Source organism: Schistocerca nitens, chromosome 1 (assembly GCF_023898315.1).
Source record: "Schistocerca nitens isolate TAMUIC-IGC-003100 chromosome 1, iqSchNite1.1, whole genome shotgun sequence".
NCBI classification, from domain to species: domain Eukaryota; kingdom Metazoa; phylum Arthropoda; class Insecta; order Orthoptera; family Acrididae; genus Schistocerca; species Schistocerca nitens.
The window spans coordinates 1,297,892,667-1,297,911,699 of record NC_064614.1 but is presented as its reverse complement, the minus strand read 5'-3'; the positions used below and the strand labels follow the sequence as shown (position 1 = coordinate 1,297,911,699).

Sequence of the window (19,033 nt, the reverse complement as noted above, 5' to 3'; positions counted from 1 at the left end):
ATTATTTTTAGATGCTAGCCAAAGCAGACGCAATAGTAAATCTTTTATCAGTAGTCAGCATGCAAGCGTGGGCGTGGTGGGACTCCACTTAATACTTACGACAAATTCGAGCATAGGGTTCAGTTTAGAAGGGCACTTCCCCTCCAGCGCTCGGCGTCTCCCCTACAGCGCCTGCCCACAGCCGCCACCACTAGCGCCCTCTCCATGTGTGCTCTGCCAGTTGCACATCTAGAAGCCACGTTACTCTACGTGCACTCTAGCAAGAAACATTTGCTACGGTCTCATTTTTAGCCATGAAGCAACCTTCCACGTAAGTGCCAAAGCTCACCAGCACGAATTTCTTATATGGCATACAGAAAAGCCTTCCTGTGTAACTGAACATTAGCGTGACTCACCGAAAGTTAATTTGTTCTTTGCAATGACAGCACAAAAATTCTACTGTAGTGTTTCTTCATTGAGCTGAGTGTTTAAAAAAACATTTGCCTGGACATGCAACATCTTCCAAAGCTCGGTTGTGCTGGACATGGAGACGCTGTATTCTATCCTTGATCACCTAGTCTATATCTCCGGATCTCACATCCGTGCATTTCATGGGGTTATATGAAAGGTCTTGTGTATGTACCTGATTTGCCAAAAACAATCCCAGAACTCGAAAAATTTGCGTTTCTAATGCATTAGCGTCGGTTCCCCCACATATGTACCAGAATTTAGCACATGTTTATGTGTCCAAGGGGAATCATGTAGAGCTCCTATAATGTATGTTATTTTGTTCACTTTCTTTTTTCACATTAGCTTTATTTCTTATCGATGTAGCGCTATGCATTAAAAATATAGGTTTGTAATCGCAATATTCACTTCGACTTGCCCTGTATATCAATCCCGTCAGTTGATTTACACTCCAAAATAATTCTACAACCCACGAACGAAAATGTGCCGAGTAAACTAGTTTATTTATTTTTAAAGCACCTACAGAAGTACACGTACTCGTACGTACTGCAGATGTAACTTATCTAAGCTACTTCATTAATTTCTGGATGGTGGTTTTCCAATTTAGGTTATGATCAAGGAAACTTATCTACTTCTCATATTTCCTTATCTTCTTCTGTTTCTTAATTTCATGGAGTGTACTTGCAGCCCGTCCCGTTTTCACCAAAGCCATCTCTTCTTCGATTGTCCTATGTCTCTCTTTCCTATTGGTTCATAATTAATTGCTTCAATAGTATATCTTTCCCTATTCTGTTGATATTTTGTTTTCTTTTGACGCATCCTTGCTCTATCTTTTTCACTTATACATTATATATTGTTTATTTCCTTGTGATATGGTTTTGTATTTGATCTGTGAGCTTGTCTGCTTTAACTTAGTATCAAAATTTCATTACAGTCGATTGTGTTCTTCTTCCGTCTTCACTTCCATATAATAAAATATGAGTACTTTTTGTTTTGTAGTATTTTAGCTTCGTGTCGTTCCTTGTCTTGTGACTCAGTGCTCTTTTTACTGTGCCACATATCATTTCAAACCTATCTGATTTATCGGTGATATTGTTTTCACATTCATAGATAATCTCGCAGCTTAACAGTTGAAAATGTGACGCTTGTTCTGTTGATTATTCGTCTAGTACTTTTTTGAACGGTGCTGAAATTTTCTTTTGAAGCCCATTACTTTATTTTTTTACTGTAATTTTTAGATGATAGCTCTCACAAATTTGATTCGGACGATGTATTGTCTTCTGAATAATTATTTGGTCATTGCAAAGTGCAAAGTATTTATATGATACCTTGTTCAAATTCTCTTGTGCGCTGTCAAACAACGCCCTCGAAGTATATATCGAATACTATGGGTGAAAGGCTACGCCCTTGTCGCTGTCTTCCGTTGTTCTTTATTAGTCTTGTCTTCTCTTTCCCTGCATTTCTTTTATAATTTGCGTGTGGTGATACAAACAATTTACTACTTGTAATAAATATCTCGGATACCTTCGTTTTTTCCTAATGTTCAAAAGCTTCCTTCTGTTCAGACGATAGACAGCCCTCTCATAGCCTATAGATGTGATGTGAGTCTCTGGGTTGTATTCTCTTTGTTTTTCAACTACTTGTAGAACAGTAACATTGTCAATACTTGATCGCCCATTGGTAAAGCCACTTAGTTCACCATTTACAGGGTTTCACGTATTTTTCTCATTCAGTTGTCAATAATTCTTGCATAGAGTTGCAAGAATCATTTTCTAGGCTTATTTGTCTACAGTTATCACAGATATTTCTTCTTCATTTTCTGTAGAGCAGTATCACCTCTGCTGAATTGCCCGATTCAGGTGCCACCTTCATCTTCCAGCGCTCATTTAGGCGGAGCAAGCGCCTTACTTGTAACTTTAATCCTCCGTCTTTATACCTGCAGCGGAATAACAAATCGACTGACAGCAAGTCGTTACAGGTCAGCCACCTTAACAAGAACCAATCAGACCACGAGGTTTGTGGCGCCTTCTGTGCTGTGCACAGCTGTCATGTCACTCTTCGAATTCAGCTGCCGGTTACGGGTCAGCGTTACATAATTTTTATGAGCTGTGCTTCTACAACATGTTATTCAGTACTGTATTTTTGTTTTATAGAGTGTGTGAAGGTAACAATGAAATTGCTGAGGAAAGTGATAAGACTATGATTATCCTCCAAAGAGAACTAAATATTGGATTTCAAATGGGAACATATGGACATACTCCTACAGAACTGTACAGTGCTGCAACTAGAACCGTATTACATTTGTGCGTAACAGCAAACTGATAACATCCTCACCTCCCGTACTCAACTGTCGACCGTTTTGTTGTCATGATCCATCAGGGAATTTTGTTATCTGACTATATTATTTGTACAGTTCGTGAGAGGTTCTGGTAGATACCGGGTGATCAAAAAGTCAGTATAAATTTGAAAACTGAATAAATCACGGAATAATGTAGATAGAGAGGTACAAATTGATACACATGCTTGGAATGACATGGGGTTTTATTAGAACAAAAAAAAAAAATACAAAAGTTCAAAAAATGTCCCACAGATGGCGCTTCATCTGATCAGAATAGCAATAATTAGCATAACAAAGTAAGACAAAGCAAAGATGATATTCTTTACAGGAAATGCTCAATATGTCCACCATCATTCCTCAAGAATGGCTGTAGTCGAGGAATAATGTTGTGAACAGCACTGTAAAGCATGTCCGGAGTTATGGTGAGGCATTGACGTCGGATGTTGTCTTTCAGCATCCCTAGAGATGTCGGTCGATCACGATTCACTTGCGACTTCAGGTAACCCCAGAGCCAATAATCGCACGGACTGAGGTCTGGGGACCTGGGAGGCCAAGCATGACGAAAGTGGTAGCTGAGCACACGATCATCACCAAACGACGCGAACAAGAGATCTTTCACACGTCTAGCAATATGGGGTGGAGCGTAATCCTGAATAAACATCGTACGTTCCAGCAGGTGTTTATCAGCCAGGCTGGGGATGATGCGACTCTGTAACATATCGGCGTACCTCTCATCCGTCACGGTAGCAGTTACAAAACCAGAATCACGCATTTCCTCGAAGAAAAGAGGCCCGATAATTGTAGATGTGGTATATCCAACCCATACCATGACTTTCTCGTCGTGCAATGGAGTTTCCACGACAGTTCTAAGGTTTTCGGTTGCCCAAATTATGCAATTGTGGGCTTTGACAGACCCTCAGAGAATGAAATGAGCTTCGTCGGTCCACACCGCCCACACCGCAAATGCCCTCCGCTTCACTAAATCGTCAGGTAACATTTCATGATGCCGACGGATTTTGTACAGATAGCATCAGAGGGTATGCCTAAGTGCCAACCAAACAGTAGTGTATGGAATGCCTGTGCGACGTGCGACTGCACGAGCGCTGACTTCCCCGTGCATAGACGAATCCGCTACAGTCTCCATTTCTTCCTGAACTGTTTCAGCAGCATTACGCCTTGTGCTCGGTCGGCCACTACAGGTCTATCGTCTAAACAACCTGTGGCTTCGAACTTCGAAATCATTCTAGTCACAGCTGCATTTGTCAACCGTTCGAATCCCCTTCCTATGGAGATAGGATCGTAACGCTCAACTAGCACATTCCCCATTCTGATAATAAAGCTTCACTAAAAGCGCCTTTTCAGGTAACGTCAACATGCTGCGACTGCTTGGGCATCTGATTCTCTCTCTCATTACAGCTCCTTTTATACACGATTGTCCTGCTCAGTCACTGACGTTTTGCTGTCCAGCGCCATGTGTCGGACATTTTTTGAACTTTTTTTTATTTTGGTTCTAATAAAACCTCACGTCATTCCAATCATGTCTGTCAATTTTTACCTCTCTATCTAAATTATTCCGTGGTTTATTGAGTTTTCAAATTTATACTGACTACCTCGAAAAAGCCGCTGTTGTTTACAAATATTTGCAGTACGCAGAGTGGTACTCTTCGTTATTCCTATACTTGTACCGTCTCATCGAGGACTAAACTTGCACCTACTTGTACGAGAAAACGAGAGCGGACCCAGAACGGAACCGTGTGGTAGTAGTAGCCGAGCACAGCGGTGAGGCGGCCTGTTGTGCCGTGCTGCCCACAGCGCTGCACTGTGCGGCGTCGCGCGGCCACACCGACTGCCTGGAGACGCTGCTGACGCTGTGCGGCGCGCAGGTCGACGTGATGGACAGCCACGGCTGCACGGCGCTCTTCTACGCCGCCACGCTGGGCCACGCCGACGCCACGCGCCTGCTGCTCGGCCACGGCGCCGACCCCAACCGACAGGACCGCAAGGGCCGCACGTAAGTCCGTGCACCTCCTCTCCCCCTCTGTTCCTTCTGTCACACAGCGTCAACCTGCTCTCCAGTCTGTATGCCTTTTTTAAAAATTGTCACGGATATTCGTAATATAAACAGGCTGTCTGAGTATTACAAAGGGAAACAGAGGAGAATTAAACTAGCAAATAATCATAGTATACACAGGCATGGACACCAATGGATTCTCTGATACTACAGATTCACAAGTGTACTCGTGACAATGTTACAACATTGTTTATGTCTAGCGATTCATTGACACTAACAACATGGCTGAAGTACACCAAATCCTTAACACTGAAGTGCCAAAGAAACTGTTACATGCCTGCGTATTCAGATAGAGAGACATGTAAACAAGCAGAATACGGTGCTGCTGTCGGCAACGTCTATATGGGACGACAACTGTCTGGCACAGTTCTTATATCGGATGCTGCTGCTATAACGGCAGGCTATAAAGGTTTAAGTGACTTCGAACGTGGTATTATGGTAGGCGCACGAGCGATGGGACATGGCATCTTCGAGGTAGCGATGAAGTTGGGATTAACCGTGAGTATCAGGAATCCGATAAAACATCAAATCTCCGACACCACTTTGGCCGAAAAAAGATCCTGCAAGAACGGGGCCTAAAACGACTGAAGAGAATCGTTAAACGTGACAGAAGTGTAAGCCTTCCGCAAATTCCTGCAGATTTCAGTGTCGGGCCATCACCAAGCGCCAGCGTGAGAACCACTCAACGAAACATCATCGATATGGGCTTTCGGAGTCGAAGGTCCATTCGTGTACCCTTGATAACTTCACGACACAAAGCTTTACACCTCGCCTAGGCCCGTCAACACCGATATTGGACTGTTGATGACTCTAAACGTGTTGCCTGGTTGGACGAGTCTCGTTTCAAATTCTATTGAGCTGATGAACGTGTACACATATGGAAACAACCTTATGAATCCACCGACTCTGCATGTCAGCGCAGGACTGTTCAAGCTGGTGGAGGCTTTTCAATGGTGTGGGACCCCTGATACGTCTAGACAGACTCTCACAGGTGATAATACATAAGCATCCTGTCTGATCACGTGCATACATTCGTGTCCATTGTACATTCCGACGGACTTCAGGACAATGCGACACCCCATACGTCCAGAATTGCTACAGAGTGGCTCCAGGAACACTCTTCTGAGTTTAAACACTACTGCTGGCCACCAAACTCCCTAGACATCAACATTATTGAGCATATCTTGGATACCTTGCAACGTGCTTTCCAGAAGAGCTCTACACCCCTTCGTACTCTTACAGATTTATGGACAGTCCTTCATGGCGTCAGTTCCGTCCAGCATTACTTCAGACATTAGTCGAGTCCATGCCACGTCGTGTTGCAGCACTTCTGAGTGCCCACGGGGGCACTACACGATATTAGGCAGGTGTACTAATTTCTTTGGCTATTCGGTGTAAGTGACCCCACACAAAAATATCCAAGGGGTTCAACCGAGGGACCAGGGAGACCACGATGTTGGCTAGATACGACCGATACAGTTGTTGTCGAAGACTGGTATTATGTGTTACCAAACATCCAGAGGATAGTGTGTTAGCACTCCATCATGCATGTACCACATACGCACTGTTCTACCATAAGTTTCAAATAAAAACGACGTTAGACATTAACAGTGACGCAACAGTGCACAAGTCCTATCAGGGATAGTATTGGTTTCCAGACCTATATTTATTAGGATTATTTGCTTGTTTCATTTTCCTCTACTTGCTACTTTCATTTGCACCTGTAATAATCACTCATCATGCACATGACAATTTGAAGGCATATTAACTTTTAATCGGTATTTGTAAAACCTTTCCATATCGTGTGTATGGTTGTATAATGATTGCAATCTCTAGCTGCATGCTCCCTAATCTCTGATGAGTTCTTTTTTATATTACATTTTGTGTGTAGTTAATATGCCAAGTTTCCATAGCTACAATTAATCTGTCTATGTGTCCACTATAAGATGATATTATATCATACTTTAACCTAAATATGTTGACAAATCTCTGCGTAGGTGATTTTACGTTTATACCTAGCTGTTCGCAGTATTGTTCAGTATATCAAAACCAAATAAAAAACTTAGGTGGCAGTGTCGTCGAAGTCTTCGTGGTGGCGCACATGAATAAAATCGTGGTTTTAGAGTCGAAATTACATTTGTGCTTTCCACAGCTGTCCCCGCCATCGTCATGAGGAGTAAGAAACCACAGACTGGCGGAGCTGTCATAGTGTTCCGCTTACAAAGACGCGATAGCGGTGTCTGGAACCTTCCAGAAAGGGGCACAGCTGGACCGAGTAGCGTCAGGTCGTGCGAGGGACTGGCGTCATGTCTGATGCCCTCACCTCTCTGCAAGCGTCAAGCATCCGTCTTTGCGTTTGGTCCATGTCCAAAGCCTCCACCATGCTCTATGAAGTGTGTACTCTTGGCCTCGGTAGAAATTGTTGCAGTTTCTTCTAATCTTCGCCACTCCGTTTATAATGGAATTAGAATATGATGATCCATGAGCTAAGACTCTCGTTTTTCCAAACAATATTTTGTGCAGCTTCTCTGGACAGTGTTCAGCAATGGCTGAATTCTCTAGCTCTCGTTCGAGGTGTGGCGTGTGGGCGGTACAACACTCGGCAACAGTGAGAGCAGCTTAGACAGATGATGCTGTGGGGGATACCCTAAACACTGTGCACTCTAAGATATACGTCTTCAGTGGGCATAATGTGTCTTGTACCTTTGAGGCAGATTAGACCACGTGTCTGAATCCACATGTCTGCAGCACGCATCCTATCTCGCTGGTCATCGCCCAGATAATAGAATGAACACAGAGCACTTAGCCTCGTCAGCTGATTCACGAGGTGCCCTTCGTCGGCTTCACTGGAAAGAGTTTGCAGACTCTCTCTTGTTGTAATTATAATCTCAGAAAACGCGTCTCAGATGCTGAAGTTCATATTGTAGATGGTCAGTCTCAGAAAGTTTTTTTTTTTTTTTTTTTTTTTTTTTTTTTTTTTTTTTTTACACTGTGTTCTAACATATCCAGGACCACTTTCTTGTTTACAGTGTCAAGAATCTCATGGCACGTATACAGAATTCGGTAGTATCGCATGCACAAGGTATAAAAGGCCAGTGTGTTGGCGGAACTGTCATTTGCACTTAGATGATTCACGTGAAAAGATGGCTGCATTACGGGAATGTAATGTAAGTATACTTTAAACGCGGGGTGGTAGTAGGAGCTAGACGCATCGTACACTCCATTTCGGAATTCTTTAGCGGAGCCAATATTTTTAGATCGACTGTATCAAGAGCGTTGCGAGAAAACCATATTTCAGGCATTACCCCTCTCCACGGACGACGCAGTAACCGACGGCCCTCACTGAACGAAGTAGAGCAGTGGCGTCTGCATGGAGTTGTCAGGGCTAATAGACAGGCATCACTGCCTGGAGTAACAACCGGAAATCAGTGTATGACGTACGACGAACGTATCCGTTATAACAGAGCGGCGAAGTTTGGCGTTAATGGGCTGTGGAAGCAGATGACCTGCGCGAGTGCCTTTGCTAATAGCAGATCTGCAGCGCCTCTGCTGGGCTGGTGACTATATCGGTTGGATCCTAGGGGACTGGGAAAGCGTGGCGTGGTCAGATGATGATGATGTTTGGTTTGTGGGGCGCTCAACTGCACGGTTACCAGCGCCCGTACAAATTCGCAACCTTTGCTCAGTCCAGTCTCGCCACTTTCAGGAATGACGATGAAATGATGAGGACAACACAAACACTCAGTCACCTCGAGGCAGGTGAAAATCCCTGAGCCCGCCGGGAATCTAACCCGGGACTCCGTGCTCGGGAAGCGAGAACGGGACCGCGCGACCACGAGCTGCGGACGTGGTCAGATGAGTCCCTATTTGAGCTGATAAGGGCTGACGATAGGGTTCGAGAGTCGCGCATGTCCCACGAAGCTACGGACCTACTTTGTAAATAAGGCACTGTGCAAGGTGGCCGTAGCTCCATAACGCTATGCGCTGTCTTGGGTATTAATAACCGCTACAGTTTTATTTAGTCCTTTATTACTGGATCACAGCCGGTTTCGTGGCACTGAAATCTCTCCCCCCTCCCCCCTTCGGGTGAACATATGATTAGGACATTAGGGCGGAAAAGCTCGGAGACTTTTTACCCAACATTCCTTGTCGGTCAGAACAAAACACCACTAAAAGACAGTATATCGTAGATTGAAAACTGCCAGATTCCAATACAGAGGATGGGTCCCTGGTGCTCTGTCATACTGACGGCAAGAAAATAAACAGCTGTGTTTACATCTAGTCCAACTGAACCGATCATTGACGAGACCATTTGCAATCATTCAAATGTTCAAATGTGTGTAAAATCTTATGGGACTTAACTGCGAAGGTCACCAGTCCCTAAGCTTACACACTACTTAACCGCAATCATCCTAAGGACAAACACACACACCCATGCCGAGGGAGGACTCGAACCTCCGCCGGCATCAGCCTCACACATTTGCAATCATTCGTAGACTTTATGTTCCCAAACAACGACGAAATTTTTACGGATGACAGTGCGTCGTGTCAACGGTGCACAGTTGTTGGCGATTGCTTGTGGAGAATTAGAGGGAGTCGTTTGTCGACGCAGGCCGGCGCACTGCGGCGCGGCCAAGGGCCAGCTGGAGACGCTGCGGCTGCTGGCGGCGCACGGCGCCTCGCTGTGGCTGCGCAACGTGCGCGGGGACCTGCCGCTGCACGACGCCGTCGCCTCGGGCCGGACAGAGCTGGTGCGCTGGCTGCTGGGCCGCCGCCCCGACGCCGCCGACGCGCCGAACAACGACGGCCGCTGCCCGCTGCACGTCGCCGCCATACACAACAACGTCGAGATGTGCAAGGTACGGCCCTGCAGGCGTGCGGCCACCCTGGTGCTAACGCCGGAGAGCGGAAAGAGTTCCACACGCGGTGAGCCTCCTAACGAAATGTTCAACTTCACACCAGCATACGGAGACACACGACGGCCGTTCCGAAAGTAATGCCTCCTTTTGACGGAAACTACAGGACATACATAAACCACAACACCGCAGCTACAGACTGTCATTTTTCCACATAGTCAGCACCATTCGTTATGCACCAACGATGACCAGAGCCTGCATACCGCGCTTGTAAAAATCGGAACCAGCTGAGGCTAACCACTTCCTTACGACCTTGAGAACGGCATCCGAGTCGTACAAATCTTCGCCACGTAGTCTATCTTTCAGAGGTCCAAAGAGATATTAGTCTGAAGGCGCAAAATCGGGACTGTACGGCGGATGTGGGAAGACAGTTGGCCGAATTTTGCAGTGAGTTACGTCGTCGTAAAATTGGTGTCGGGCCTGTCGTTACCACGTTGCAGGTAAAGTTGGTCATCTTCTGAGGCCTCACCCTGGAAATTCGGGCTTTCAGGTTAGTCAGTGCCGTCTGTTAGCGTGCTGCATTGACAGTCGCTGCAGGCTCCAGGACATCTGGCTATCCCAGAAGACTGTGCACATCACTTTCCTTTCACATGGCTGTGTCTTAAACTTCTTCTTCGATGGAGAATTCGCATGTCGTCATTCCATTGCTGTCACTTGGATTCCGGCTCGTAGTGTATGCTGACGACTTCTGCCTCTAGTATAGCTCAATTGGCAATGCAGCTGCTGAACGTCAGCTTCAGAGCGCTATCCGCAAGGCGCAGTCTTGGCCTGTAGCGCATGGCTTCAAGTTTTCGGCTGCCAAGACCTGCGTTATGCATTTCTGCCAGCGACGCACAGTTCACCCTGAGCCGCGGCTTTATCTTGCCGGCGAACTTCTTGCTGTGACACCTGCACCATAGGGCCACTGTTGATCTGAATAGTCGCACACAGTGTAGCAGAAGGCTCCTGAGCCTTCACCTAAATGTTAATCTGGTTAAGCGGTAGTGTTTTTCTTGTAGTAGTGCTTTAGTGCTTTTATGAAACCATAGTCTGCCTTGGAAACCATTCGGGAATTTGGTGGAATGTACCGATTGCACTAGACTTAGTTACACGGACAGCATATGTAGTCGCGCTACTGACAGTAGGAATTACACGCCCGCTGGCCTGTGTGCAGACAGTAAGCTTTTTTTTTTTTTTTTTTTTTTTTTCCACGACACTCACGTAGCCAGGCGGCTGATGGCGAGAGTTTGTGGGTTATCAGTTTTATTTCTTTTTTATGGTAGTTAATTTTTTATCAATTTTATTTGTTTTTGTTTCGACATAATTCTTTGTTAATCCTAGGCATAAAACTGTCTTTTATTCTTTATTACAAATACTTTTAGCTGCGAACTGATTAAAAAATTAAGAAACATATTTAATGTAAATGTTTTAAACATTGAATAGATTTCAACTTATTTTAGATAATAAGGAATAGGTTTAATAAATAGAGCTATAAATAAATGTTACTATCTTAATTTTGTTTCTTATCAAGAGTAAAAGTTCGAACGATAGCAAAAATTGTAGGTGTTATTTGGCAAGTTGAATCTGGTGTCTTTGTCACATAATCAGGATCACTCGTATCATACAGGAGATGTCACTTAGCATTAGTTTTGTCAGTTTTTTTTATACGAGCTATCAACGCAGAACCAGAAATGATGGGCTCCGTTTTCAAATGTTCCTTTACAAAATAGAATCCAGGAGTACTATATCACTTTATATTTCTCGCACCACTGCAGGGATTACTGATAAAGATGGTAATCCTTTAAGTGGCAAAATAAATTTTCAGAAATACCATGAAAGCATGTAGTCTTTGTAAATCACAATAAATAGACGTGCTAGCCGGCCGGTGTGGCCAAGCGGTTCTAGGCGCTTCAGTCTGGAACCTCGTGACCGCTACGGTCGCAGGTTCGAACCCTGCCTCGGGCATGGATGTGTGTGATGTCCTTAGGTTCTAGGCGACTGATGACCATAGATGTTAAGTCCCATAGTGCTCAAAGCCATTTGAACCAAATAGACGTGCTAAGTTTATTATGCATTTAATGTTCCCATGAAGTATGTGGTGGTAAAATCCATACTAATGAATCACGAGAAAAACAATTATACATGGTAACTTCAGTTATTTACCAGTAGTATATAGATTAATTAGTGTCAAGGGTTAATATCAACGGCGTTGAGAACCAGCTGAAATTGCTGAAACTGAGTTAGCCTCGAGTTAACTATAATATACTATAGAACCTTTCAATGAGAAACTGTGTCCAGTGTCAAGAGCGGAGGAGGGTTCATCCCAAGAAAGTGTGTTCCGTCCCTTGCTGTTCATATTATCTGTTAATGAGCTCGAGGACAATGTCAACAGCAATCTCAGATTTTGGCAGACGATACTGTTATCTATCGATGCTGTTGTCTACAGTGATTTGCTATCCGAAAAGTCTTGCACAAATATTCACTCATACTCTGATCACATTAGTAACTTGTACAACTGCAAGTGCTTCACAAAACAAAAATGCATAGTATCCTATGTCTACAGTTTCAATTAATCACAGTTTTAATCACTCAACTCATAGATAAACCTGTCTGTAACAACTTGTGTGGATGTGGAATATGAGCAAAGCAGCTGACAGTCTTTGGTTAGTTGATGGGATACTCGGAAAAAGCAGTCACTCTTACAACACAGTTACGTGACCTGTTCTAGACTACTGCTGTAGTATATGGGAGCTATTTAAATAGGTGTATTCTAGACTACTGCTGTAGTGTGTGGAAGCCATATTAAGTAAGTGTAACAAGCGATACTGAACGTATTTAAGGAATGTCAGCACAGATGACACAAGGTTGTTTGACTCATGTGAGACTGGTACAGCATACTAAAAAATCTGATCTGGTGGACATCGAGTGTCATGCGAAGCTTTAGTGTCAAAGTTTCAAGCATCTGAATTATCTGTAGAATTAAGGAATTCACTATAAATCCGATGTGAATCGTTCCCTGAAACAGACTTATTACAGTGCAAAAATAAGAATTTAAGCAGTCATGTAGTATGTGGTACTGCCATGCACTTCTCACTGGCTTGCAGAGTACGTAAGTAGATGTAGAACTGTCTGCAGAGTGGCTCCACTGCACGCACGGAAGGCAGGAAGTGCTACAGGAGAAATGCGCTGATGGTGCCCGGCTGTGCCAACAGGTGGTGATGGACCACGGGGCGCTGCTGAACCCGGTGATGCGCAGCGGGCGCGGCGCCATGCTGACGCCTCTGGACGCGGCGCTGCACCGCGGCAACCGGGGTGTCGCCAAGTACCTGCAGCTGCACGGCGGCGTGCCGGCCGCCAGGCTCACCGACAAGGCAGCCAGGCTGCGCGGCGCCACGCAGCAGCACAGGTAAACAGACAGACAGCTAGCAGGGAGATAACAGACAAAGAGGCACAGCGTGAGCTGCAAATCAGTAAACAACCTGCAGCTGCACAGGGGCGTGCCAGCCGCCAGGCTCACCGACAAGGCAGCCAGGCTGCGCGGCGCCACGCAGCAGCACAGGTAAACAGACAGACAGCTAGCAGGGAGATAACAGACAAAGAGGCACAGCGTGAGCTGCAAATCAGTAAACAACCTGCAGCTGCACAGGGGCGTGCCAGCCGCCAGGCTCACCGACAAGGCAGCCAGGCTGCGCGGCGCCACGCAGCAGCACAGGTAAACAGACAGACAGCTAGCAGGGAGATAACAGACAAAGAGGCACAGCATGAGCTGCAAATCAGTAAACAACCTGCAGCTGCAAGGCGGCGTGTCAGCCGCCAGGCTCATCGACAAGGCGGCCAGGCTGCACATTGCCACGCAGCAGCACAGTTACAGTCTGCAGTTCAGTGTCTCTCAGTGCAAAATCAGGCCACATCCAGTGTTCCCTTGCTTCCGGCCACAAATAATCAAGGGTCAATTTCGTGGGGCAGTTAGGACAGATCATGCATTGTTGCATATCCTAATATTTGCCACAATAACATCTGTCATCATATTCATCTACAAGGCCTCGCTCGATCAAGATTCTCTTCACTAGTGCCCTCCCCATTCTGATGCGGTTCAGGGCCCTCCAAAACATCTATTTAAGTTATCACTGTTGGCTACCTCCTGTTGTGGAGGTTAGTCACTTGTAGGTTCTGTAAGGTTCTTCAGAAATATTTTGTGGAATTAAAGTATTCGAGCTCCATAGAAACTCCAAATAATACTTGTGGGGCTGTGGTCATTTCACAACAGTTTGCATTCTTGCCAGATTTCGATTATGTCATCACACACTGTCGACAGACTTGTCCCCTCCTTCCACCCCCTTCACCGCGTGAGGTGGCCCCGTGGTTCGCACACTGGGCTCACACATGGGAGGACTATGGTTCAAACCTGCATCTGACTTTTCTGGTGCAGGTTTTCCGTGATTTCTCGCAATCGCTTCAGGCAAGTGAAGGGATGATTCCTTTGGAAGGAACTGATGGGACTGATAACTTCGCTGTTTTGTCTCCTCCATCAAAATCAACCAACCAACCTGCCCCCTGACATAGGCCAATTGCCCTATGTATGTAAATTAAATAATTCAAGACGGTGGACCAAGCCCATTTGTCCTAAATATAAAATATAACAGGCAGACATAGGCCACTTCCTGTACTAGGTTTTTGCCATCCCTACGATGTCACAATCCAAGATGGTGGGGTTAAGAATATTGGGTCATCCAGGATCCTTGTCAGATTTTCCGCATCCGTTGTGTGATGTCATAACCTGAGGTAGTGGACTTTGTGGATACTGGGACAGCCTGCATGGATACCATGTCACTTGTTTTCTTGGTTTAAAATTCAAGATAGCCACTAGACATTCCCCTGACGTCAAAGACTCCTACTTTTAAAACATTAGGGAATTTAAAAAATTCAGTATGGTTACTTGTACTAAGTACACAATCAAATCCTAAATTTAAAATCATGGGACATTCAATATAATTGGATCCCCCTTGACATTACAGTTCACAGCTAAATTTAAAGCAGTACAGTGTTCAAACAATTTCCCTCGCCCCACTTGTGCTACATCTACAGCTACGTGATCACTCTCCTGTTCACAATTAGGTGCCTGGCAGAGAGTTCATTGAACCACCATAAAGCTACTTCTCTACCATTCCACGCTCGAGCAGCTCTCTCTTATTACATTGTTATCATCATTCCTCTCTATGAGAAGAAAGTTCGCGAGTCAAGTCTCATGAGAAAGTGCTGCTGCAGCGAAAAACCCCTATGTTTTAATGACTGCCACTCCAATATGTGTATCATATCCATGACTATTTCTCCCCTACTTCACGATAATCCAAAACGATCTACCCTTCTTTCGGCTTTTTCGATGTCCTCCATCAGTCCTAACTGATGCGCTTCGGACCCTCCACAACGGAACTCTGGAAGAGAGTCGACAAGCATAGTGTAAGCAGTATCTTCGTAGACACGTTGCATTTTCTAAGTCAATAATTCGCAGTCTTTGGTTTGCTTTCCCCACAACATTATCTATGTTATCGTTCCAGTTTAAGTTATTAGTTACTGTAACTTCTAATTATATATATGAAATGGTAGCCTTTAAATATGTGTGATTTATGATGCAACCGAAATTTAGCGGATTCCTTTTAGCTCTCATATGAATGACTTTACACTTTTCATTATTTAAAGTCAATTGCCACTTTTCACAACAGACAGATATTTTGTCGAAATGATTCTATAATTCGTTTTGATCATCTGATGAGTTTAGAGGACAGTAAACGACAGCATCATCATCAAACAATCTAAGTGGGCTGCTCAGATTGTCTCCTAAATCGTTTAAGTAGATAAACACAAGAAGAAGGCGTATAACACTTCCATGGGAAACGCCACATGTCGCATCTGTTTTACTCAGTTACTTTGCGTCAGATACTACCAACTCTGACCTTTCTGACAGGAAATCACCAATCCAGTCACACAACTAAGACGATATTCCATAGCCAAAGTCGCTTGTGACGAACGGTAAAAGCCTTCTGCAAATCTAAAAATATGGAATCGATTTGACATCCCCTGTCGACAGGACTTACTAATTCGCGAGTATAAAAAGATAGTTGTGTTTCACAAGAATGATATTTTCTGAATCTGTGTTGGCTGTTTGTCATTAAATCGTTTTCTTTGAGATAACTTATAATGTTCGAACACAGTCTATGTTCAAAATTATACTTCAAATCGACATTAGCGATATGGATCTGTAATTTAGAGGATTACTCCTATTTCCTTTCTTGTATACTGGTGTGACTTGTGCAACTTTTCAGATTTTAGGCACGGGTCTTTCGACAAGCGAGCGGTATTATATGATTGCGAAGTATGGAACTATTTTATCAGCATACTCTGAAAGTAAAGTGATTGTTAGACAATCTTGCTTAGTTGATTTTAGCTGCTTCACTACACCAAGGATATCTTCTTTTAACTTTCTCATGTTTGCAGTTGTTTCTGATGTTAGTTCTGGAATATTTGCTTCGTCTTGTTTGGTGAAGGAATTTCTGAAAACTGTGTTTAGTAACTCGGCTGTAGTGACAATGTCATCATTAATATCATTATTGTTAACGCACAGTGAAGGTATTGATTGCGTCTTGCCACTGGTGTACTTTACATTCAACCACAATCTCTTTTGGTTTTCTGCCATTTTCGTCGCGGAAACTATAAAAAGCATCTCGCGCTGAAGTTCGCGCTAAATTTCGAACTTCTGTTAAACTTTGCCAGTGTGGAGTTTTGTACTACTTAAAATTTGCATGTTTTTTTCGCTGCTTCTGCAACAGTGTCCTGACATGTTTTTTGTACCATGGAGATCAGGACCATCTGTTCTTAATTTGTTTTGTATATATCTCTCAACTGCCGTCCATACTATTTCTTTGAATTTAAATCACATCTGGTCTAGGCTTACATAATCAGGTTGAAAAGTGTGAAGACTGTGTATTAGGAAGGCGTCAAGTTAACTTTTATCTGCATATTTTATATTTTATGTTTATTTTTGGTGGGTTTGGATGTTACAACCTTTTGCCCATTAATCCCTGTATCCATCATGATGCTCCTTATTTGTTTGTCCATAAGAGGTCAAGTATGTTTCCATAACCATCTACCCTTCGAGTGCGTCCTTGAGAGCGCATTCATTACGACCTTTTATGCCCTCCTCCAACTTTAAACATGTATTTTCACCAAAATATAGAGGGTACACCGAAGTCACCACCTACTACTATGTATGAATGGGGTACCTATTTGAAATAACACTTAAGTTTTCCTTGAACTGTTCAACAACTGCTGTTTAAACAATTGGCACTCCAAGTTTGGAGCTGACTTGTCTCAAGCTTAAGTCCACTTATGTTATGTTAATATTTAAATGCTTAAGCAATTGCCACCACTGTTGGGGTATGATGGGAAGTTTTATTATCTTTGTTTAAACAAATGTGGGATGGTGTCTTCTGGACCACGTGCCAAGTCCGTTCCAGCGATGTGCTCGCAAGCGCGAGTGCTGCCCGCTCACACCATGCCGGAGTCGGAGGACTGGGCCGTCAGCCACCACTCTCGAATGCTGAGGTGTCAGCTGTATTGACAGCGCATCTCGCGCCACGTTGGACAGACGGCTACAGTCGGCAGCCAATGGAAGCCACTGATTCGAAGCCACACTGCCGCATGCTGCAGAGCTGGTGCTAAGTCCACCTGACGGTGTGGCTTTAAGAGTGGGTGATCATATTTTAAAGCATTTAGTGAAACGTAAATGCAACTACTCTTGTAGGAAGGATGTATTGTCGTAACCTAACGTGGGTCGCAACATACTTACATTGAATATCACAATCACATTGCAGATGACGTAGGAGTAGAGGTCATCCGTCTTAAGTTGGTTGGTTGGTTTTTGGGGAAGGAGACCAGACAGCGAGGTCATCGGTCTCATCGGATTAGGGAAGGAAGGGGAAGGAAGTCGGCCGTGCCCTTTGAAAGGTACCATCCCGGCATTTGCCTGGAGCGATTTAGGGAAATCACGGAAAACCTAAATCAGGATGGCCGGACGCGCGATTGAACCGTCGTCCTCCCGAATGCGAGTCCTGTGTCATCCGTCTTAAGTACTTAACACGTCGGTTATAGACAATGCTATAGACAATGATTCGTAGACTCTCATTAACCACTGACAGAGTTGTCCTGGCACTACTTTGACGTCATTTCTGGACTGGCAGACTTTCCTTCAACTGGCACTGAACGTTGCGACGCAGTACACACGTCGCTGGATTCTAATTGGAAAGCACAAGTGTTCAATTCCTCGTTCGGTGATCCAGAACTTCATTATTTATAGTTTCTCAAAAGTTCATAAGGCAAATGCTGAAATGATTCTAATGAACAAGATCGCATTAAATTTTCTGTACTAATTCGAGACCGTGCTCAGTTTTTGATGACTGAACTCGTAGTCGTAAGAATTTTAAATCATAACTTCCTTTCATTCATTTATCTCAAATTGATACATTTGTTCTCTATCATCACTGCGACTTAGTATCATCATCATCATCATCATCATCATCATCATCATCATCGCCATCATCATGGAAACACCATATGCAAAGCATTACCACAAATGAGAGTCACGTTAAATGAAATTCTAGTACCAACCATGAAAGACTGGGTTTTTAGTCTCTCAGTTACGGCACGTAGGTTAAAACTGAAGAAACTGCAAAAAAGTAGGAATTTATGGAGATGGGACATGGATAAACAAAACGAACCAGAGGCTGTAGAGAGTTTCAGAGAAAGCATTAGGGAATGATTGACAAATACAGGGGAAAGAAATACAATAGAAGAAGAATGGGTAGCTTTCAGAGATGATATAGTGAAGGTGGCAGAGGATCAAGTCGGTAAAAAGACGAGGGCGAGTAGAAATCCTTGGGTAACAGAAGAAATATTGTATTTAATTGATGAAAGGAGAAAATATAAAAATGCAGTAAATGAAGCACGCTAAAAAGAATACAACCGTCTCAAAAATGAGATTGACAGGAAGTTCAAAATGGATAAGCAGCGATGGCTAGAAGACAAATGTAAGGAAGTAGAGGCATATCCCACTACGAAAATTAAAGAGACCTTTGGACAAAAGAGAACCACTTGTATGAATATCAAGAGCTCAGATGGAAACCCAGTTCTAAGCAAAGAAGGGAAAGCAGAAAGATGGAAAGAGTATATAGAGGGTCTATACAGGGGCGATGTTCTTGAGGACAATATTATGGAAATGGAAGAGGATGT

At 44.0% G+C, this 19,033-nt stretch overlaps 1 protein-coding gene across 1 annotated transcript in view; it reads left to right on the top strand.

Annotated features, from left to right (window-relative positions):
• LOC126234270 (uncharacterized) overlaps positions 1-19,033 on the top strand; it is a 178,796-nt gene that overhangs the window by 13,035 nt on the left and 146,728 nt on the right. Inside the window, exons 3-7 of the mRNA XM_049942965.1 lie at positions 4,598-4,796; positions 9,469-9,646; positions 12,964-13,157; positions 13,245-13,310; positions 13,398-13,463. Coding sequence (XP_049798922.1) covers positions 4,598-4,796; positions 9,469-9,646; positions 12,964-13,157; positions 13,245-13,310; positions 13,398-13,463 — 703 coding nt within the window. The remainder of the gene's footprint in view (positions 1-4,597; positions 4,797-9,468; positions 9,647-12,963; positions 13,158-13,244; positions 13,311-13,397; positions 13,464-19,033) is intronic.